Below are 17,510 nucleotides of genomic sequence, written 5' to 3'. Positions count from 1 at the left end.
CAGGATTTGTCCTGTATTCAGTGGGTCATGGCCAGATGAAGGGTGAAAACCAATGACCACCCAACTGCCTTTCAGTCTATTATCTTCACCAAGCCAGACAGTAGAACACTGCATCATCTTCATAGAAGGACCTAACTACCTTGAATAAGAGGAATGCATGCATCCTTTTCTGAGATGATCATGATTCAAATAAGGACATTAGACCTGTTGCCAAATTAATTTGAGGACTGAATGCTATGGGTTGGGCATAAATGGTTGGGTAGAATAAGAGGCCTAACCAGCCTTAAATGCCCAGTTTCCTATTGAGGAGCCTTATGGTGATATGTTATTTATGATTTATTAAAGCTTGCCTGAAAATTCAGAAAGCAAAGGGAGCCTCAAACTATAGTGATCAGGCAGTGGTTGTACACACCTTTAATCCCAGGACTCAGGATTAAGAGGTAGATGGATCTCTGTTAGTTCAAGGCCACCATGACCTACACAAGAGTGAAGAGTAACAGAGCTCATGCCTTTGATCTCAGCACCTGGGATAACAGTCCTTTAATCCCAGAATTATGGAGATATATAAGACAGGAGCAAGGTCTCAGAGCTGGCATTCATTCTCCAGCCACATTGAGGACAGGAAGGCATTGAAATCTCAGGATTCTCCAGCCACGTAGAGGAGAGCATAACAGTCTGGGATTGCAGTCTGAGGATCCAGGATCTCCTTTCAGTACAGGTGAGAGCTAGTGGCTGCCTGCTTTGCTTTTCTGATCTTCAGCTTGAAGCTTGAACCCCAATATCAGTCTTTGGATAATTTGTTTTTTGTGTGTTACAGAGCCTGGCTGAGGTTCAGAAGCCATAGTGTTCTCAAGCTGTTCAGAAAGCAGTTCACAGAATGTTTGGCCCACAGCAAATAAAGTAAATAAACAGTAAATAGCAGCTGGGTGAGCCCAAGTACAGACAAACCCAAATGACTTTAGTCACTTATGGAGCAGCTCACAAACAAGTTCCTCAAATTCCAAATTGATATTTTGTCCCTTCAATAATCTGTCAAAAATTTCCAAAGAAATATGATAGACTTAACGGCTTAAAATAGAAATGTCTGAAGTGAATCGATAGGTGTTCATATAGTGTAGACCTTCATAACCAACCTCTTGCAGGGAACCCAGGTTAGCAACAGTTGAGTCCTACATTCTATTTCATGGTGGCATTAAATACACAGCAGATTTAACAATAGTGAAATCTATACACAAATAAGCAGGCAAGCAGATGGTGGGATGAGGTGGAAGGGAGGGGAAATGAAATTATAATCCCAGAATTCTGGCCAAGTGGGCCTCTGAAAACTCACTGGCAGGACACCTTGAGCTTTTGTTTTAGTTGTTGGTCTGCCATGAAGCTGTTGGGAGTAAGGCGTCAAGGATTGGGAAGGTAGGCATTACTCCTAGACTCCAACAGTGACATAAGTGAGAATTTGTGTGCACCCATCAAGCACATTTATGCAAGTGGTTCCCACTCACTTCTGTCTGGGTACTCATTAACGAAACAGATCACAGCATACATCCTTGGGGTGTCAAGGGACATCTCATACTGCTGGTGCTCATCAAAGTGAACATTGAGGGGTATCTAATGAGTAGACAGCCTCCCCTTGACTGCCCTCAGGCATGTCTCCTGGGTACTCTCCAACTAGGCTGCTGTTTTTGTAGAGGGACAGCCATAGACTCTTCTGAGATTTTGCTTTTTAATAGGATGGCCCTTTATTAGAGGCTAAGCAGCTCTGTGTTTGTGACTCAGCATTAAGAATTTTCAATATTTAGCCAAATGGCATCAAGTACAAGGAAAAAGAGCTATATTTCCTGGGGAGGGCTCTGCTTCAGTTTCATAGCTTCTGCTCTCACTGAACATTTGGTAAATTGATGTATAGCAATCCATTATTTTGTGTATGGCTAGGTGAACATGTGTGCATATCAGGCCTGGACTTATAAGATGGAAGAAATTAGAGCAAATACCTGAATAAGTACAAATGCAAAGATAAATATCCATGTATATACTATCAATTTCTATATTTTAGCATGTATCATTTGCATGTTGGTTTTGAGCAAAATGTCCCTGTAAACTGAAGCTGAAGTTGCTGTAGGACAACCAAGATTGTCATCTTTCCCAGACTTGCAAAATAAGCGGCTCTAGAGAATTGTGGGTTGTTAGGATAGGCAAGAGTCCCTGGGTGCTAATTGCTCTAGATGGTCTAGAGTAAGAAATCTGAGCTAAAGATAGAGATTTGTTAATGCCATTGCCTTGCTCTGCATCAGCACAGACAGCATGCTCAGCGCTAGACACAAACATAGGCTCCTACTTCCAACTTCGAGGACAGGACATCTCCTTTTTTGGGTTTGAGGGCCATATGATTAGGCAGATGGTCTCAGAGTTGCAGTGGATGGTCTTCATACACAGTCCAGGCCAATGTACCAGGAAGATGCTGGTATACAATGATTCCATGTGTGATTCTGAAAGAGCCCTCTCTAGCTGCTGTGGGGCCCTCTACTCTACACAGTGCTTCATCGCAGGACTCCGTTGAGTGATATGAATTGTGTGGAGCCTTTTGACTATTCAACCTTTTGCTACTGGGTGCATGTGACTGAGGTGAAGCCCAGCTGCATAGCCAAGGAACCCAGAAAATATTCCTTTTGCTTTAGTACTTCAAAGAGGCAGCAAAACACCTTCCGGCATCAAAAGGTGAGATATAAAGGGTTCTAACACATACCTCAGTAGCACTTACAAATAACAGAAGGCCCTTCATCTGTACAGTGACAGGGCTAGTGGAAGACACCCTTAGGCAGTAATTCTTAAACATCTTGCAAGCCAGTAGAGTTCACAGAAACCATAGACTGGTAAGTTGTCAGATTTTATCAATGTGCTTAAATGTCTATGCTGCCCTGGGCTGTGACAGACTCTGTCTCCAGCTTTCCACACCTCCCTTGGACATCACTCATAAACCAGTCAAGTAGACTGGCCCTACTTTTACACCACAAATTTCTTCTGAGGCTTCCTATTGGGCCATGAGTGCATGTAGGATGGGTACTATTAGATCTCTCCCTTTCTCCTAGTCTACTCAGGTCCTCTTCTCATGACTATCACCTTATTGTCTTGCTCTCCTGATGCAGGTGGGCCATCAGGCAGTGATGGACACCTTATTTGTACTGGTAATATGATTGGGAATGAGATATGTGGAGAATCCCCTGGACTGAGACTTGGTGGTCTGAGTAGGGTTTTAGGGAGATTCCTCATGCATTTCAGAGACTCAACACCTGTCAGAGCCAGGCTGAAGCAGCAGAGATCCATTATCAATGCTAGAGCATTTATAAAAATATCAAGTGCCCTGTTGCCTTTAGTTAGGGGAGCTGTGGAGAAACCACGAACCATGTGGGGTAGCCCTAAGGCTCTATTTGTGAAGCACCAACATATCTTAAGCTATGATCTCACAGTCCTCTGTGAGCTGACACCCTAGCAGCTATTAAATTATATTGTTTGAGTTCTATCTTCCCAGGCCTCAAAGGATGATTCCAACCCCAGGTGCTCTTTGTCAGAGAATCCATTTGACTTGAGCTAGCTCTGTATGGACCAAATTCCTCAGCTGGGCAGAGGCATAGCATGCTTATATGGAAAAGCCCATTTTAGCCTCTAATGATCTGGAGAGATAATGAACCCAGTTAGATTTAGGTACAGACTTCAGAACAGCAGAGGCTTGGAGGGGACACAAGGTAAGGAACAACAGTCAGTTCAGAGGAATTTCTATTTTCTTGTAAATAGTGATAAAACTGACATAGTATGGAATTATTTTTTTAAAAGAGAGTCTCATAGGCTAGCTTGAAAAACTATGAGTCTAGGCTAGCCTTGAAGTCATGACGATCCTCTTGTCTCAACCTTCCGAGTGCTAGGATTGTAAGTCTGAGTCACCACACCTGATTGAACTTCTACGGAAGTGTACCCTTCTGTGGTGTTCAGTCCATTCAGGATACTGTTCAACTACTTCCTTACCCAATTATTTCCTTACCCAAGATGGAAACATTTTAAGCATTAAGCTGGATTTCTTCTGTCTTCAGGCCCTGAAACTACTCATTTTTCTGTAAATTTGTCTATCTATTCATTGAATGGTGGACAACTATGTTGTTACTATCTAGTACCAAATATCCTCTACAAGTCTTTCTCCTAATTTCATGTCCTTTTAAAAAATAGCCTACTAAGTTCAGTTAGTGTTGCCTATATGTGCATGCAAGGTTGTGAGGCCATCACTCAGGATCACAGGAAACCTACTGGTGGTCACCTTTTCTAGAAAGAAGGACTCTCCCTTCCCCAGCAGCTACCCATTGCCAATAACTAATCAATATGTGGTAAGGCCAGGAGATATCTATATGTCTAAACTGGAGTTGACTGGCTTGATCTTGTACAGAAACCTCAGGTTCTGTAAGTTCATGAGTATGATAGCCATGTCATATTGAGAAGATAGCATTTCAAACCACTCCTGTTCACCCTTATGTGTATTTTGAACTAGGCTGCTGTGAACACTTAAGGACACATTTTATTGCAAGTCTACTTTTGGTTTAGGGGAAGTGAAATGGCTGGGTCACATGATAATTCCTGTGCTTAGCTTTCTGAAGACCCTAAAAACATCTACCATTGCAGCTATATGGGAGGACTCTGTCAACTTCCAAACTGAACAAGAGAAACCTCAGTAGATTTTTATGGGTGATGGTCTTTGTATATACTACAAGCACTGTTCCACTGAACTATATTGGCTGCCTTCTGTATCTTCTGTAGAGAAACGCCCATCTGCTCTAGCTCCCAGTACCAGGCACTGCCCGTGATCCCTGCAAGGAAAGAAGCAAATACAGGGAGTGCATTTTCCACCATGAGGTCAAGCGAAGGCATCCAGGGGCCCCTGTACTCCATGCTAACTTCTAGGAGAGGCAGAAGGCCAAGCGAAATGCAGTAACCAGGAAACTGGCCCTGTGCTTTCTCAAGACCCAGAATCCTTTCTGACCCAAAACCTCAACTTGAGAAATGTTGGCAAAGCTCTAGACTCTTACAGCAGGGTTGGAGGGAACTCACATGTTACTGTGAACATGGCATTCATGGCATTCACATCCCAGCTAGAATGAACTGTGTAGCCTGTAATGTATTTGCCTCAAGACAAAAAATCCCCTGAAGGCCTTGTCCTCCAGAAGCTAAGTGTACCTCATAAGCTAACATCTCTATATCCCAAGACCTATGATCCAGTTCTGTGTCTTGAACCTAGCACAAAGGCAAAATCATTATGTAGCCCTCATTTGTTCAACCACATGGGAAACTCCTCTAGAACCGTTTTTTTTTTGGACCAACTCGGTCAGAAGAAGCAACTGGTGTATCTAAGCCAGGTGTGGTGCTACACATATGTAATCTTAGCATAATCAGGAGTGTCACAAACTAGAGGCTAGCCTGGCCTACTAGGAAGTTCAAGGTCAGGAGATAGTGAGACCCTGTTTCAGAAAACCCACAAAAAGTAGAACAATAATAACTTATAAGACAGAGAGAGGAGAGGAGGAGACAGAGAAAGACAGGGAGAGACACACATGCGTGTGCACACACACACACACACATACACACACAGAGGAGTTGGGGGAGAGACAGACAGAGAGAAAAGAGGGAATCAGGAATAGGCAGATCCTGGCTATGGTGACCACAGGTAGCAAAGCCTTTTGGGAGACTAAGGAAGCTATACTATTTGCAAATGAGAACTGAATTAACATACAGGATCTATACAGATTCTTAAGATGCTGGACTTGTTCTAGGCCTTTATAACCAAGTCTTGATGTTAACAATGACAGGCCTTTGTTAAGATCTCAGCCTTTGTCAGTGGTCAGTGTGTTTTCTTATTCATGGTCCTTGGCTTCCAAAAACAATCCTAGCACTTAGGCAGGGTTCTGCTTAGGATACCACTTTTGTTCATTGGTAAAAGAGTCTCAGAGAGGCCAAGTGACTTAACAAAGTCATACAGTTAGTGAGTGGCAGAGGAGACAGTGACATTCAAGACTCTGGTGTATAGTCTAGTACCAGAATGTCAAGAACCTAGTCATCCATGGTGGTGAATGTGTGAACACATTTGCAGTAATCCAGCCTTCCTTGGTTGAACCTGGAGTTTATTCTGGGGCACCGAGGGAATTACAGGTCATTTCAGCTTCATATACCAAGAGGTTAAAACCTCCTGTTCAGTGTTGGTTACAGTGTTTTGATTTCCCTATAGGGACTGTTATACTTCCCCAGGGCTTTCTAAATCACACATCAAAGAGTAAAACAGATAGTGATAGACTTAGAGAAGGAAGTTGCTTCTTCAGGTTGTACACGAAGAGAGTTTGGCTCATAGGGATTTGCTGAACCTCCTGGGCTCAACCACTTTATGCCAAAGCCCATTATGTAACCCCAGGGGCCTTGGGGGCTTTGCTGTGCATCTGTCTAAACTGCTAGACACTCTTTGCATATTAAAGCTTTGCAGGAAAATAGATGGTCTTATGAAAAATATTAGATTCCAATTGTAGAGTTTAGCAGTGTAAGGTGCTATGGGGTCTGAAGAGAGGTCCGTGTGTTTTCCTACCTAGAAAATGGGAACATGAGGCTACCATACAACTTTCTTTTAAGGATTCTGGAAACTTAAAAATGTAAAGTTAGCATGGTGCCTGGCATGGTGTAGATACCAAATATTATCTCTCTTTCCAAGCCTGAAAATTCAAACACATTCTTAGTGGTCCTAAAATAGCTGTTAACATGGTTTACTCAGCAAACATTTGCCATTCAAGGCGGATCTTCCTTTAGTTGTTGGCTATGCTCCTGAACAGCTGTGTGCAAGGCTAACTTTTGTAAACCAAATTGTAATAAAATGCAGCAGGAATTTGCCATTGAAAGAAAATCCTCAGTGCATCCTTTTATGAAGTGAAAGCTCCTTCATTTAAACTTATTTTTTAGAGTGTGCATTTGAGGCTATTACTCAGTCTTCTAATGAATTCTAATTCAGTTTTGACCACAAACATATTATTCCACAGACCCAAAGGACAGAGTAAACAAGAGTAAGTTACATGAAAATAATTTTAAAACTTATTCATTTCACTATATGTGTTCGATCTATGATTATATAATGGAAAGTGTACTGTTTCTCTCTGTCTCTGTCTCTGTCTGTCTGTCTGTCTCTCTCTCATTGTGTGTGTGAAGGGAGGGAAAAGAGGGCAGAGACATAGGTATAGGGTGGTAATGGTGGCAGTGGAGATTGTGGAAGCGATAGAATTGACAGAGGTGGTGACAATGATCATGATGCCATCAATGTTGAATGGGGTAGAAGAGCAGGTAGCAAAGGTAATAGATAACTATCTAGTAGTTATAGTGGGAATGATTACAGCAGGAGTGATGCTATCAGTGGTGGCAGAGGTGGTGGTGATGTTGGAGAGTAGATAAAGGAAGTAGCAGAGATGTTGGTGGCAGTGTTGGGTATGAGGCACTGGAGGTAGATAATGGAAAAGCTGTTGCAGACAGTGATGGTTTCCAGAAAGAGGGTGATCTTGTAAGATATTTCCTCCTCATAACACTCTAAGAAGTTCCCATTGACTGACCCAGAGGGAGAGAGAGAGAGACAGACAGATAGACAGACAGACAGACAGACAGACAGACAGATAGATAGATAGATAGATAGATAGATAGAGATCTCACTCTATAGCCCTAGATGAACAGTTGGCTTGGAACTCACTATGTAGCAGTTAACTCATAGTGATCCTCATGTCTCAGTCTCCTTCCTAAGTGTTTGCAGGCCTAATCCACCATGCCTGGCTCCTTAATTTCTTATAAACAGAAAATCCAACTCTTCAGGGAAAATAGAGCTAAATTATTGGGGGAAACACAGCAGATTTGTGTTTGTCAGTATACTGGCAGTAGTGTAATTTTATGTCAGTTGTTAACTACAGGTTAGCATAGAACAATGTAAGTCCTTTACATGTATATGGTATTTAAAAAGAGGATGAAGAGTAGTGAGTTACTGTACACTTTGCTGTGTGAAGCCATGTATTCAGAAAACAAGGGGTGGATGCTGGTGTTTAGGAAATTACTTCCCATAGTTATTTTATATAGGCCAAGTTAATTGTTCTCAATCTTAAAGGCTTGACTTGAGGGAGGAAGAGAGGCAGGAACATGTTTAGTTTTTCTGAGAGTCATATGGGCAGGGCTAATGCTAGAGAACATCAGCACATGAAACTCATTCCAGAGAAACAGCCATGTAAAGAAAGGGCACCAGTATCTCTATCCACTATGGAGATAAAGGCTTCCAATAGTACCAGACAGGAATGACTGGGGGTCCAGAACATTTGGGTCCCACAAAAATGTGTACAAAGTTGGGCAGAGAATAACCAGAGCAAGGGAGCTAGAGTTCTAGGTCACAACTCACATTAGCAGTAAGAACAAGGTCAGAAGTCTTTGGAAGATTAAAATATGGTGGTTTGACAGAGTACTGGGGTGGGTTGCCTCCTCATTTAAGTGAAGGTCAAATTCAGGAAGCAGGTTATAGTAGTGGAGCACAGTATTCTGGGCAGGAGGGCAACAGGCTGGAAGGTCTTGGGGGGAAAGGCGCTTGGCCTGTTTCAGGAACTAGCAGGCAGCTAAGTGGGCCTGGCACACAGCGAGCTGGGAAGTAGCCATGGGCTCTCCTGGGGCCTCACAGGCCATGGGAAGGGGCTTGAGCTCTTTTTTTTCAGTTGGGAAGCCATTATGGGGAAAGGCGAAGCAGAGGAAAGATCAGCTCAATGCTTGTGAAAGCTCTTTCTGAATGCTCATGGGAGAGGGAATGAATGTCATGGGAAGGACAAGGAACATGAGACTTAGAGTATGGGGCTGGGATCAACTAGGACAAAGGAGGGGAAGACGAACACATGGCCAAGCATAAGGCCATGCAACTTTACCTCAAGTGGGTACTAAAGGTAGCACTTATTAATTAGGGAAAACAATGGCCTCTAGAAAAATGAACCACATGCCCAGTGATATGAGTCATACTTTAAAAATGTCGGAAAAGCCCATATAGTAACTAGTTGAAACTTTTCAGGCCACATAGTGCTTATTGCTGCTGCAACTGTGTGGTTAAACTGCCTACTAAAGGCTAGGTAGGGCTGGGGGCCAACAGGACTTTATTTACCAAGGCAGCCTGTGGGCTACATGTAGTCGCAGTGCACAGTTTACCAATCCCCTATCTATGGCATAGGTTAAACAATTTCCCTTCTTCACACAGCAGGGTACCATGTGGTGCAGGCCCACTGTCCACGAGGGAGTGTGACTGCAACCTTCTGGAAGGAGGACAGCTTTATTATTTCAATCATAATGAAAGCTGAATGACCATTTCTGCACTGTGCAATTTATGTAGCAGTCCCAAATGCTATGCTTCACCAACACTAATGATACTTATTGCACAACTGTTGGCAAGTTGTGCTGCAGTGAAAGGAGAGAATAACATCCCCCCTTGGATCCCAGTGGGCCTTGCTCTCTCAGCCTTTATACACAGTTGGGCAGTTTAAATTTTGTGCAGAGCATCTCTCTCTAGCCTTCAAGGGTCTCTACATTAATATGGCTTCACTGTCTACTCTTTTACCTTATCCCAGTGGCTCTGACCAACCTAGAGGCTGCTGTACTGTCTATGTATTTTTTAACCTCTACAACATGCCTCTGAAAGTTAGAATTGTTTGCCCCTCGTCTTTGTACCCCTAAAGCACCTGGCCTCTGTGCAGAACTCAGCTGACACCTGCAAGTTGGAATTACCGTCTGTGGAAAATGACATTCTGAAAATTATCTATCTTGTGTTCCTGTTCCTAGTGGAAGGCCTCAAGAAAACCACTTCCCAGAAACTAGTAAGTGCAGCAATTGGCTCAGTGATGTTGCTGAGAATCTACTATATGAGAGGTGCTTAGCAGCTGTTGCAGGGGCAGAAGATCAAGAAGTCTCAAGCACAAGGCAGGATGGGAGCAAATAGCCTTGAGAATACAAGGCATGGGGAAACATCTCTGCCCAGGGAAGTGGGAGGTTATGGAGCCTGTGGCACTGGAGGATGGCCGACAGATGCAAGCCTGCACTTGAGGGGAAAGGGGTTAAAAGAATGGTAAGTAACGAAAGAAGCAGCTGGACATGGGTCTTGGGTTTGAGTACCCGTGGTAAAATCCTGTCATGTAGTTTATACCTACCTTTCTAACACTGAAATCCTAGGCATGTTCATCTGTGAGAAGGAAGAGAGAGATGAGAAAGAAAGCAGAGGCAGGCAGGCAGACAGAATGGGCAGGATAGGAAATACAAGGTATTATTCCATATTCATTAGAGAAACCAAATTCTGGAGCCCAGACTTGAGAAGCATGCGCTGTAACTACCCTCAGAAGTCTGGAACACAGTACCTCAATAGTAGCTTCTGACTCACATCTTTACATAAAAAGATACACATCAAGCTCTCTAGCTGAGGGTGTTTAGTGAAATCAAGAGCCTGAGTCTGCATGGGCCTGCCTGCATTTTGGGGTGCCATAAGCCCACATCCCCAAGGTTTGGCCCCTAGGATTGTTCATTCCCTAGAAAGGAATGAAATTTGGTTCTTAGTGTTGCCTTGAGTGGTTCACATCCAGACACCTGTTACCTTGGGCCTTATATGGAATCTGCAGGGAGGGGCTGGGTAGGAATTCAGATAAGGCCATTGTGTGCTCCCATTAGCTCAGAGGTAGGTAGCGCCAAGCTTCCACATGCCTGTGGAAGCCAGCTGCCAAATGGAGCTCCCTACCAAGCATCTTCCCCTACTAACAGGCTGATTTGCAGGTCACTGATTTTCTCAGCTGGGCTACCCAGCCAGAACCCAGATGCCAAGCCTGGTAGTGTTCTTCAAGCTGAAAGTTGCTCTGCCCTTGCCCAAGAGAGTAGTCTGCAGGCAAAGCCTGTGCCTGGCTTCCCTCCCTGCTTGGGTGTCAGTAGCAGGAAAGGGCCCTTGCTGCAGAAGGAGGAGAAGGGGGGCAGGGTGGGCAAAGGGAGCGAACAGCTGCGTGCTCCATGGGGAGGATCCCCAAAATAGAAAGGCACATACGCACTGCAGGCCTTGACCCAGAATGCTCAGAGTTGCACTATAAATCCAGCTCTCCTCTGTGCAACGGGGCTGTTGATGAGACCATAGCCATCCTTAGGGGTCCTCTGTACTCCAAACTGAGCTCCAAGGACACATTGTTCCTTGCCTTTCTGGTGGAAAAAAATCATTTTGAACCAATGCCAACCTGTGATTGCTAAAAAGGTGCCAAGAGCAGTCACAGCCTGTGTGCTTTAGGACAAGTCCACATCTCTGTCTTACTCATATCTTCAGAGATCCTGGAGTAGGCAGGGAGTACTTACTAAGTCCACTTGACCATTATGGAAACTGGGGCCCCAAGGCTCATGTTAAGAACTCAGTCAGTGGTTGGGGCTGCTCTCAGGCACCACTTGGGTCTCAGCAGTGTAACCCACATATGTGGGATCCTCTCTCTTCAGGCCAGACTTGCTCTTGTAGCAGGCCTACAACCTACATGAAGTAGAGAATATTGGCAAAGACACCAACCACTGAACCTCGAGATTTCAGAGTCACTTCAATTCTTCACATGCCTTCCCATACAATTCCAAAGCAGCCTGGTTTGCTGCCAGGCTGGAAGTAGACTGTACTTGTCAGAGGGGTAAAGGTAAACACCAGAATGAATGAAAGATGCTATCCACTTTTCACTTGTTTATGCCACTGGGATGAAAACACCAGGACACCTGGATTTCTCTTTTGTCCACGGTTCTGTTCTGAGAACCCAGGGCTGACTGTGTATATTGGGTGCTCTAATACAGGCATAGGGAGCAGTAAAGTGTGCAGAGCAGCAAAGTCACTCCTCCTGGTCTCAAACTTCAACATAAAATAGACATACTCTCAGTGAAGGAAGACTACAGGCCTGGATCACAGAATGTAGCCTAGAGCTATGCACATACAAGGGGCACTGGGATTGTGGCAGAAGGCCAGACATAGACAGGCCCTTATAAATCATATCCGTGCTCTCAGAATTCAAGATGAAGGGGACTTATTCTAGGTTATACCACTAGTAGCAGCTTTTAGGCTCTAAGATCTCCTTCCTGAGTTTACTCGTTGTGCAAATAAAAGAACAGAGCTCCAAGGTCGATGGGCACAGACCTTGACCTGGAGGTGAAAAGAATGGTTCTTCCTGCTAGAAATTTTTAAAGAAATGGGTCAGATGGAAGTGGGAGCAGTATTATTTGAGCAATTCACATCTCCACATACTCTTTAAAGGGTGGGGGCTTGTGCTCTCTTCCCAGAATTCAGTTCCCCACTTTCAATTAGAGGTGAGGAGACAGATTGGGGTTGGTTTGGGTCATTCTGTAGGGGCAGAGCATACTGCCCTTAAGACTATTCAAAGGAAATGTTGATGTAGTTCCCCACCCTCTCACTTGCTATTTTCTACAAGGTACTGGGTTCCTCAGACTTTATTATTTTGTTCATAAAGAAAGTGATAAGAATATCCTCTCTTTCAGCCAAAGAGTAGTTGGCAAGTTTATAAGATGCTGGGTATGCCAACTTATTGTAACCTATAGCATTATTTAACATTGGGGCACTGAACACAGATGATGAACAGAGGGTACGTGCCCTTTTTTCCCCAAATTGTACATTTAGTCACCTTGACTTCCCCATCTTTGTTATACTTAGAAAGTTTATGGTATTTCTTTTGGCAGTAATGGGGACTGAAAGTGGAGCTTTGTGCATTTTGAGCACACTGTGCCCACTGAGCTATATCCTCAGGCCAACTCCTCCATTTTGCTCAGAAACTGTTGTAGAAATGGAATAGGTATAGACAGAGGCAGAAATGACGTGTGACTTGAACACTGAGTCTTTGCCCCATGCAGGCTCTGGAGCACTCAATGCCTTTGAGCTTTTCAATCAACCTACTGGATCTGTAGAAGGAGTCCAGTCTTAACTTCAAAGGAAAGGACATGATGTTCTACATGCTGATTCCATCCACTAACCTTGGACAGATAGCCAAACATTGCCAAAAGAAAACCTATTTTTCCTGTGCCACAGCAGTCAATAAGTAATCACGGTACTAGATGAACAATAATGTTAAAAATGAACTTGAATCACTACACTTCTTTACTTTGTAAAGTGCACTCCATCTTTTGTGTTTCAAAACAAGCTTTCCATCTAAGAAGTAGCAGAGTATGGTGCAGAGCAATGTGCTCTGAAACCTGGCTGTTAGTAGATGTTTAACTTTGGCCAAGGTGCTTAACCTATGTGAGTCTCAGTTTCCTTGTGATAATGACTTCTTCTTAGGGTAATCAGGAGATAGTACTTCCTAAATGCTAAGTAAAGTACTAACGTCTAGTCAATACTGAAATCAATGTGGTTATTTTTGCTATTGCATCATCTGAATTGCATTTTCTAGAGGGTGGTGGATGAACATTGTAACTTTTTAGGAACAGGCATAAAACTAGAACCTCAGGGTTCTGGGGCTTGGTCTTAGACTAAAAATATTTGTCACTTCAAATTCACTTCTTTCTTCAAATGGTTTATATGAAAATTCCAGAGCAATTAAAAAGCTCTCTTCTAGCGCCACACTAGAAGGACTCAGGAGATTGAGGCAGGACGGTCACAAGTTTCAGGTCAGCCTGGGCTACAGGGTGAGCTTCTGACTCTATATGAATACATCTCTCTTCTCAGAGTGACAGAATTTTGTTTTAAGGTTTTAATGTGATACAGGTTTTTCTGTTAGCTTAGTTTTCAACCTAACAGAAAAGAAATCAATCAGAGTTACTTCCCAGAGCAGATTTCCACATTGGGGAGGCTTTCAGGAGGAAGTCAGGTGGCACAAACAATGTGCTTCCAGATTCATGTTGTTTTCTGGGACCAGAGAGCAGTATTAACCCTGGATGTCATTAAGCCTCCAAATGACAGCCAACAATGGAAACATACGAAATCCAACTAAGACCACACCTGGAAGTGCAAGGCCAGTTACTGCTAAGGACAGCCTTCTGCCATGATCGTTTGCACCCCTGCAGTAACTTCTTTGGACAGCAGGGTTGTTGTTGTTTTTGTTAAACACCCAGGATATGCTGCTATTAACCTGTCAATTTCTGACTCCTCTATACTACCTTGCTGTTCAGATCCTCAGCAGCCGCAGCAAAGGTGGAGGCTCACACTAGGCACCTTCCTGAGGCTCCGGGGATTGATTGGCCACTAAAACCCGCTGCTGCTCTCACAGCTCCAAGAGCTTCCCTGGATGCTTACAGATGAGAGCAACAGTGCTTACCAGCCACTGTAGAGTGGACTCTCTCAGTACTATTCCTTTTGGTGACTATATGCCTCTTCCAAGACAGATGCAATTTCAGCTGGGAAGAAAGGCTCATCTGATGGAGATGATGCTTTCAGAAACTCGGGTATATTTTTGGACCCCTTCTATAGGGGTAAATCATTGGTCTTCTAGGTCGGATTGGCATTTCAAAAATAGCCAGGTCACTCTGAGCCAATGAAAGAGAATGAAGTGTACCATGGAGGAGAAAGAAGAGCTGATTTTGGTCAAGTGTAAGGTGTGACTCTAAAGCAATGAATGTGCATTTTTTCAAGGAAGGTTACTAGAGGTCATTTGCCATGAGATCCCAAAGCAGAAACTGGCAAGAGCAAGAGTAACTGCTGTACAGTGAGAACTGCTTCAAGGACCCACTGTGAGGACAGTGATCCCTAGATGCTATGCACAGTGGCCTATACTGATGGAAACAAAATGTTACTTACTAGACTCTTTATTTTTATAAAGTGTCTGGACAGTGAGGAGCAGAGAAGCCTCCTTTCTGTACCTATAGACCACCCACATTTATGCCTAGGATTTGGCCCAAGTGAGTGGAAAACAAAGGAAGAATTTAAAATCAAGCCTAAACTGATTGTGGACTCTGGGAACATACTAGATGCTTTCCTTTATAGACTCGATGTTGACCATCAAAGAAATATAAAGGGTTGTTACAATGGATGTTAGAAATTCTCTTCTGGAAATGCCTCAATTGAGGCAGGTTTTAAACAGGTCACACTGGCCAACCAATCAATCTGTCTCTGTCTATCCTGTCTGACAGCCCATTTCTGTGAATGTTGTGGTACTCTAGTCACCAAAGTATTTTTAAAAAATTATGCACCCTATTTAATAGCATATCCTCAGTACACTGTTGACAATGAAGGGAAAAAAGAGAAACATGATTCAATCACTCACACCTGTACACATAACAAAATTCCTAAAATGAACAAAGCAGATTGCCCTGGGAACTGGGGAAGATAAGTCTCCCAGTTATGTGAAATGACATTACCTCAGAGTTCAGGGCTCCCAGTTCCATGAGCAGGAAGGAAATAGATCCATGGCTCTATAGGAACCATTTCCCCTCTGCTCTATTACTTTCAGAGATTAAGCAAGCCACTCCCCTGTGGGCTAATACTCTGAGATAACAGTCATTGTGTTTGCTGCAGCTCCTGCTAACCTAATCTTGGTAGACTGGTGATGTTGCAGGCACCAGACACCGACTGTCAGGCTCCAGCAACCAGAAGCTCTCATGCTTTCTACTATCATGCTTACATTTAGAACTACCACTGGAATCCCTAATACTGAGTTTCAGACACTTGGACGATGTCTGAATTCCTAGAGAAGAAAGCACAAATGTGACAAATGACTTTGAGAAAAGATACCAGGCCCAGACAGTTAAATAAGAAACCCTTTCTATGCCTGGTTTCTTGTTTTCTTGTTTTTTTTTAATTCTGGGGTAGTTCTTCTTGATTCAAGTGCCTTATATTTTCAATTGGTCTCCAGCACCAAATTTGCACAAAGAATTTCAACAACACATCTCATGTTCAAATTTAAAGTTAGAAGCATTCAACACCCCCCTCCCCCCATAGCCCATTTTCTGACCGATTCCTGGAGCTTTCTGGGCTCCTGACGATTTCCCACCATGTTGAAATGGGGAAGCATGCTCTCGATTACAAGCCGACTTTTCCAGTCATCCATTGTTTGACCTGCAATTTTATTCTTGACTCTCCAAGGCGTTTCCCAAACGACCTAGACACAGGGCTTAAGGAGACAAAAAGTATACTGTCTTTCAGATATGAAGATGAGACCATTGACCCCATGAACCACAGGCTTTCAACTCTGAAGGCAGGTTTGTGAAGGATCTGCCTCACTCATTTTCCTGTCTCTCTTCCCACCACACCACCACCATAGACCACCTCCCCGCCCCCAGGATGAGGAATACTTCCATAATGCAGTTGCCCAGGATAAAATGGCCATCCATGTCCATGGATAGATAAACCATACTGGAAAACAGAAGAGAAGGTGGAGGAGGAACTTGATGAGATCAGAATCACACTGGGAATACAGTTGGGCAAGGTGAGTCCTAATTCTGGCTTTGATTTTGTGTGGGGCTCAAGGAGGGCTTTCCTATTTTCTGAGATATTTCACTTCAGTGAAAAGCACAGTGACAGAATCAAAGTGATGGTTTAGAGATTTTCAACCCTGGCCACATTAGTACCCAGCCAAGTGATCAGACCAACAGTTCAAGTCACAACTGACACCAGAAAGAAGGAATGGATGCTCAAAAGGGCTCCAGAAATCCTGCTACATCTGTTGACAGGACACTAAATGAGCTACTCCAGCACATCTTCCAGGCTGGATGAGCAGACATGTAAAACCAGGAAAAGCTATTTTCTGTTTTTCACAAGCTACATATGAAATAAGAACTATGTTAAGGTATTCAAATATGGGGCTAGTTTTCCTGGCTGTAAACTTTCTTGCCTATATGGTACCAGATACTGCAATATTGATGTTAGGAATGTCAGAAAAGCACTTTTCCCCCATTTTTCCACTGAGTGAAAACAAAATCTTTCTCATGTTATATAAAACAAACATCAGAGGATTCTGTAGGATAGAAAGAATATAAATTGTCTAGGGGCCTTGGGATCTGATGAGTAACACTGATGAATTCTCTGGGATTTCTTTTGCTTCTAATACTCTACTAGATTTAGAGGCAAAGAAACAAGCAACCTCAAATGCCAATGGACACAAACGAAAGTGCTCCAACAAATGCTTGGTTTTTCTAGCCACAATACTGTGAAACAGTCTTTCAAGATTGAAAACCTTGAACCAAAACCATTTAAAACTAGCTAACCACTAGAAAAGACATTGAAGTGCCATCCTATTCTACCAGCAAAGACCAAGTAGGGAGCCTACTGTATCACTACTTGGCAGCAATGAGACAATTTTCCCAATCCCAGTGGAGTGACAGCAGGGCATGTCTAGTGAGGACTTGGATATATCATGCTTGCCTAGTTGTAATGAGGGGCCCCAAACTCCTTTACATGAAAAAAGTTACCTAGGTTACTTAGACTTAAATATTATCAGGCAATATTACCAGGCAAAAGAAAGATGCTATCCCTCTTTCCTGCCAGAAAAATCAAAACATAAGAGTAAATA

The 17,510-nt window shown here is 43.3% G+C and overlaps 1 protein-coding gene across 7 annotated transcripts in view; it reads right to left on the bottom strand.

Annotated features, from left to right (window-relative positions):
* The window catches only part of Mamld1 (mastermind like domain containing 1), a 124,557-nt gene that overhangs the window by 44,031 nt on the left and 63,016 nt on the right, over positions 1 to 17,510 (bottom strand). For all 7 annotated transcript variants that reach the window (XM_040744708.1, XM_040744707.1, XM_040744709.1 and 4 more), the window contains exon 2: positions 15,954 to 16,112. In XM_040744708.1, the coding sequence (XP_040600642.1) occupies positions 15,954 to 16,049 (96 nt within the window). In that variant the 5' untranslated portion in view covers positions 16,050 to 16,112. The remainder of the gene's footprint in view (positions 1 to 15,953; positions 16,113 to 17,510) is intronic.

The sequence above is a fragment of the Mesocricetus auratus genome, unplaced genomic scaffold (assembly GCF_017639785.1).
Source record: "Mesocricetus auratus isolate SY011 unplaced genomic scaffold, BCM_Maur_2.0 Super-Scaffold_100003, whole genome shotgun sequence".
Taxonomy (NCBI): Eukaryota; Metazoa; Chordata; class Mammalia; order Rodentia; family Cricetidae; genus Mesocricetus; species Mesocricetus auratus.
Note: the sequence above shows the minus strand (reverse complement) of the source record. Positions and strands in the feature narration are given on the sequence as shown.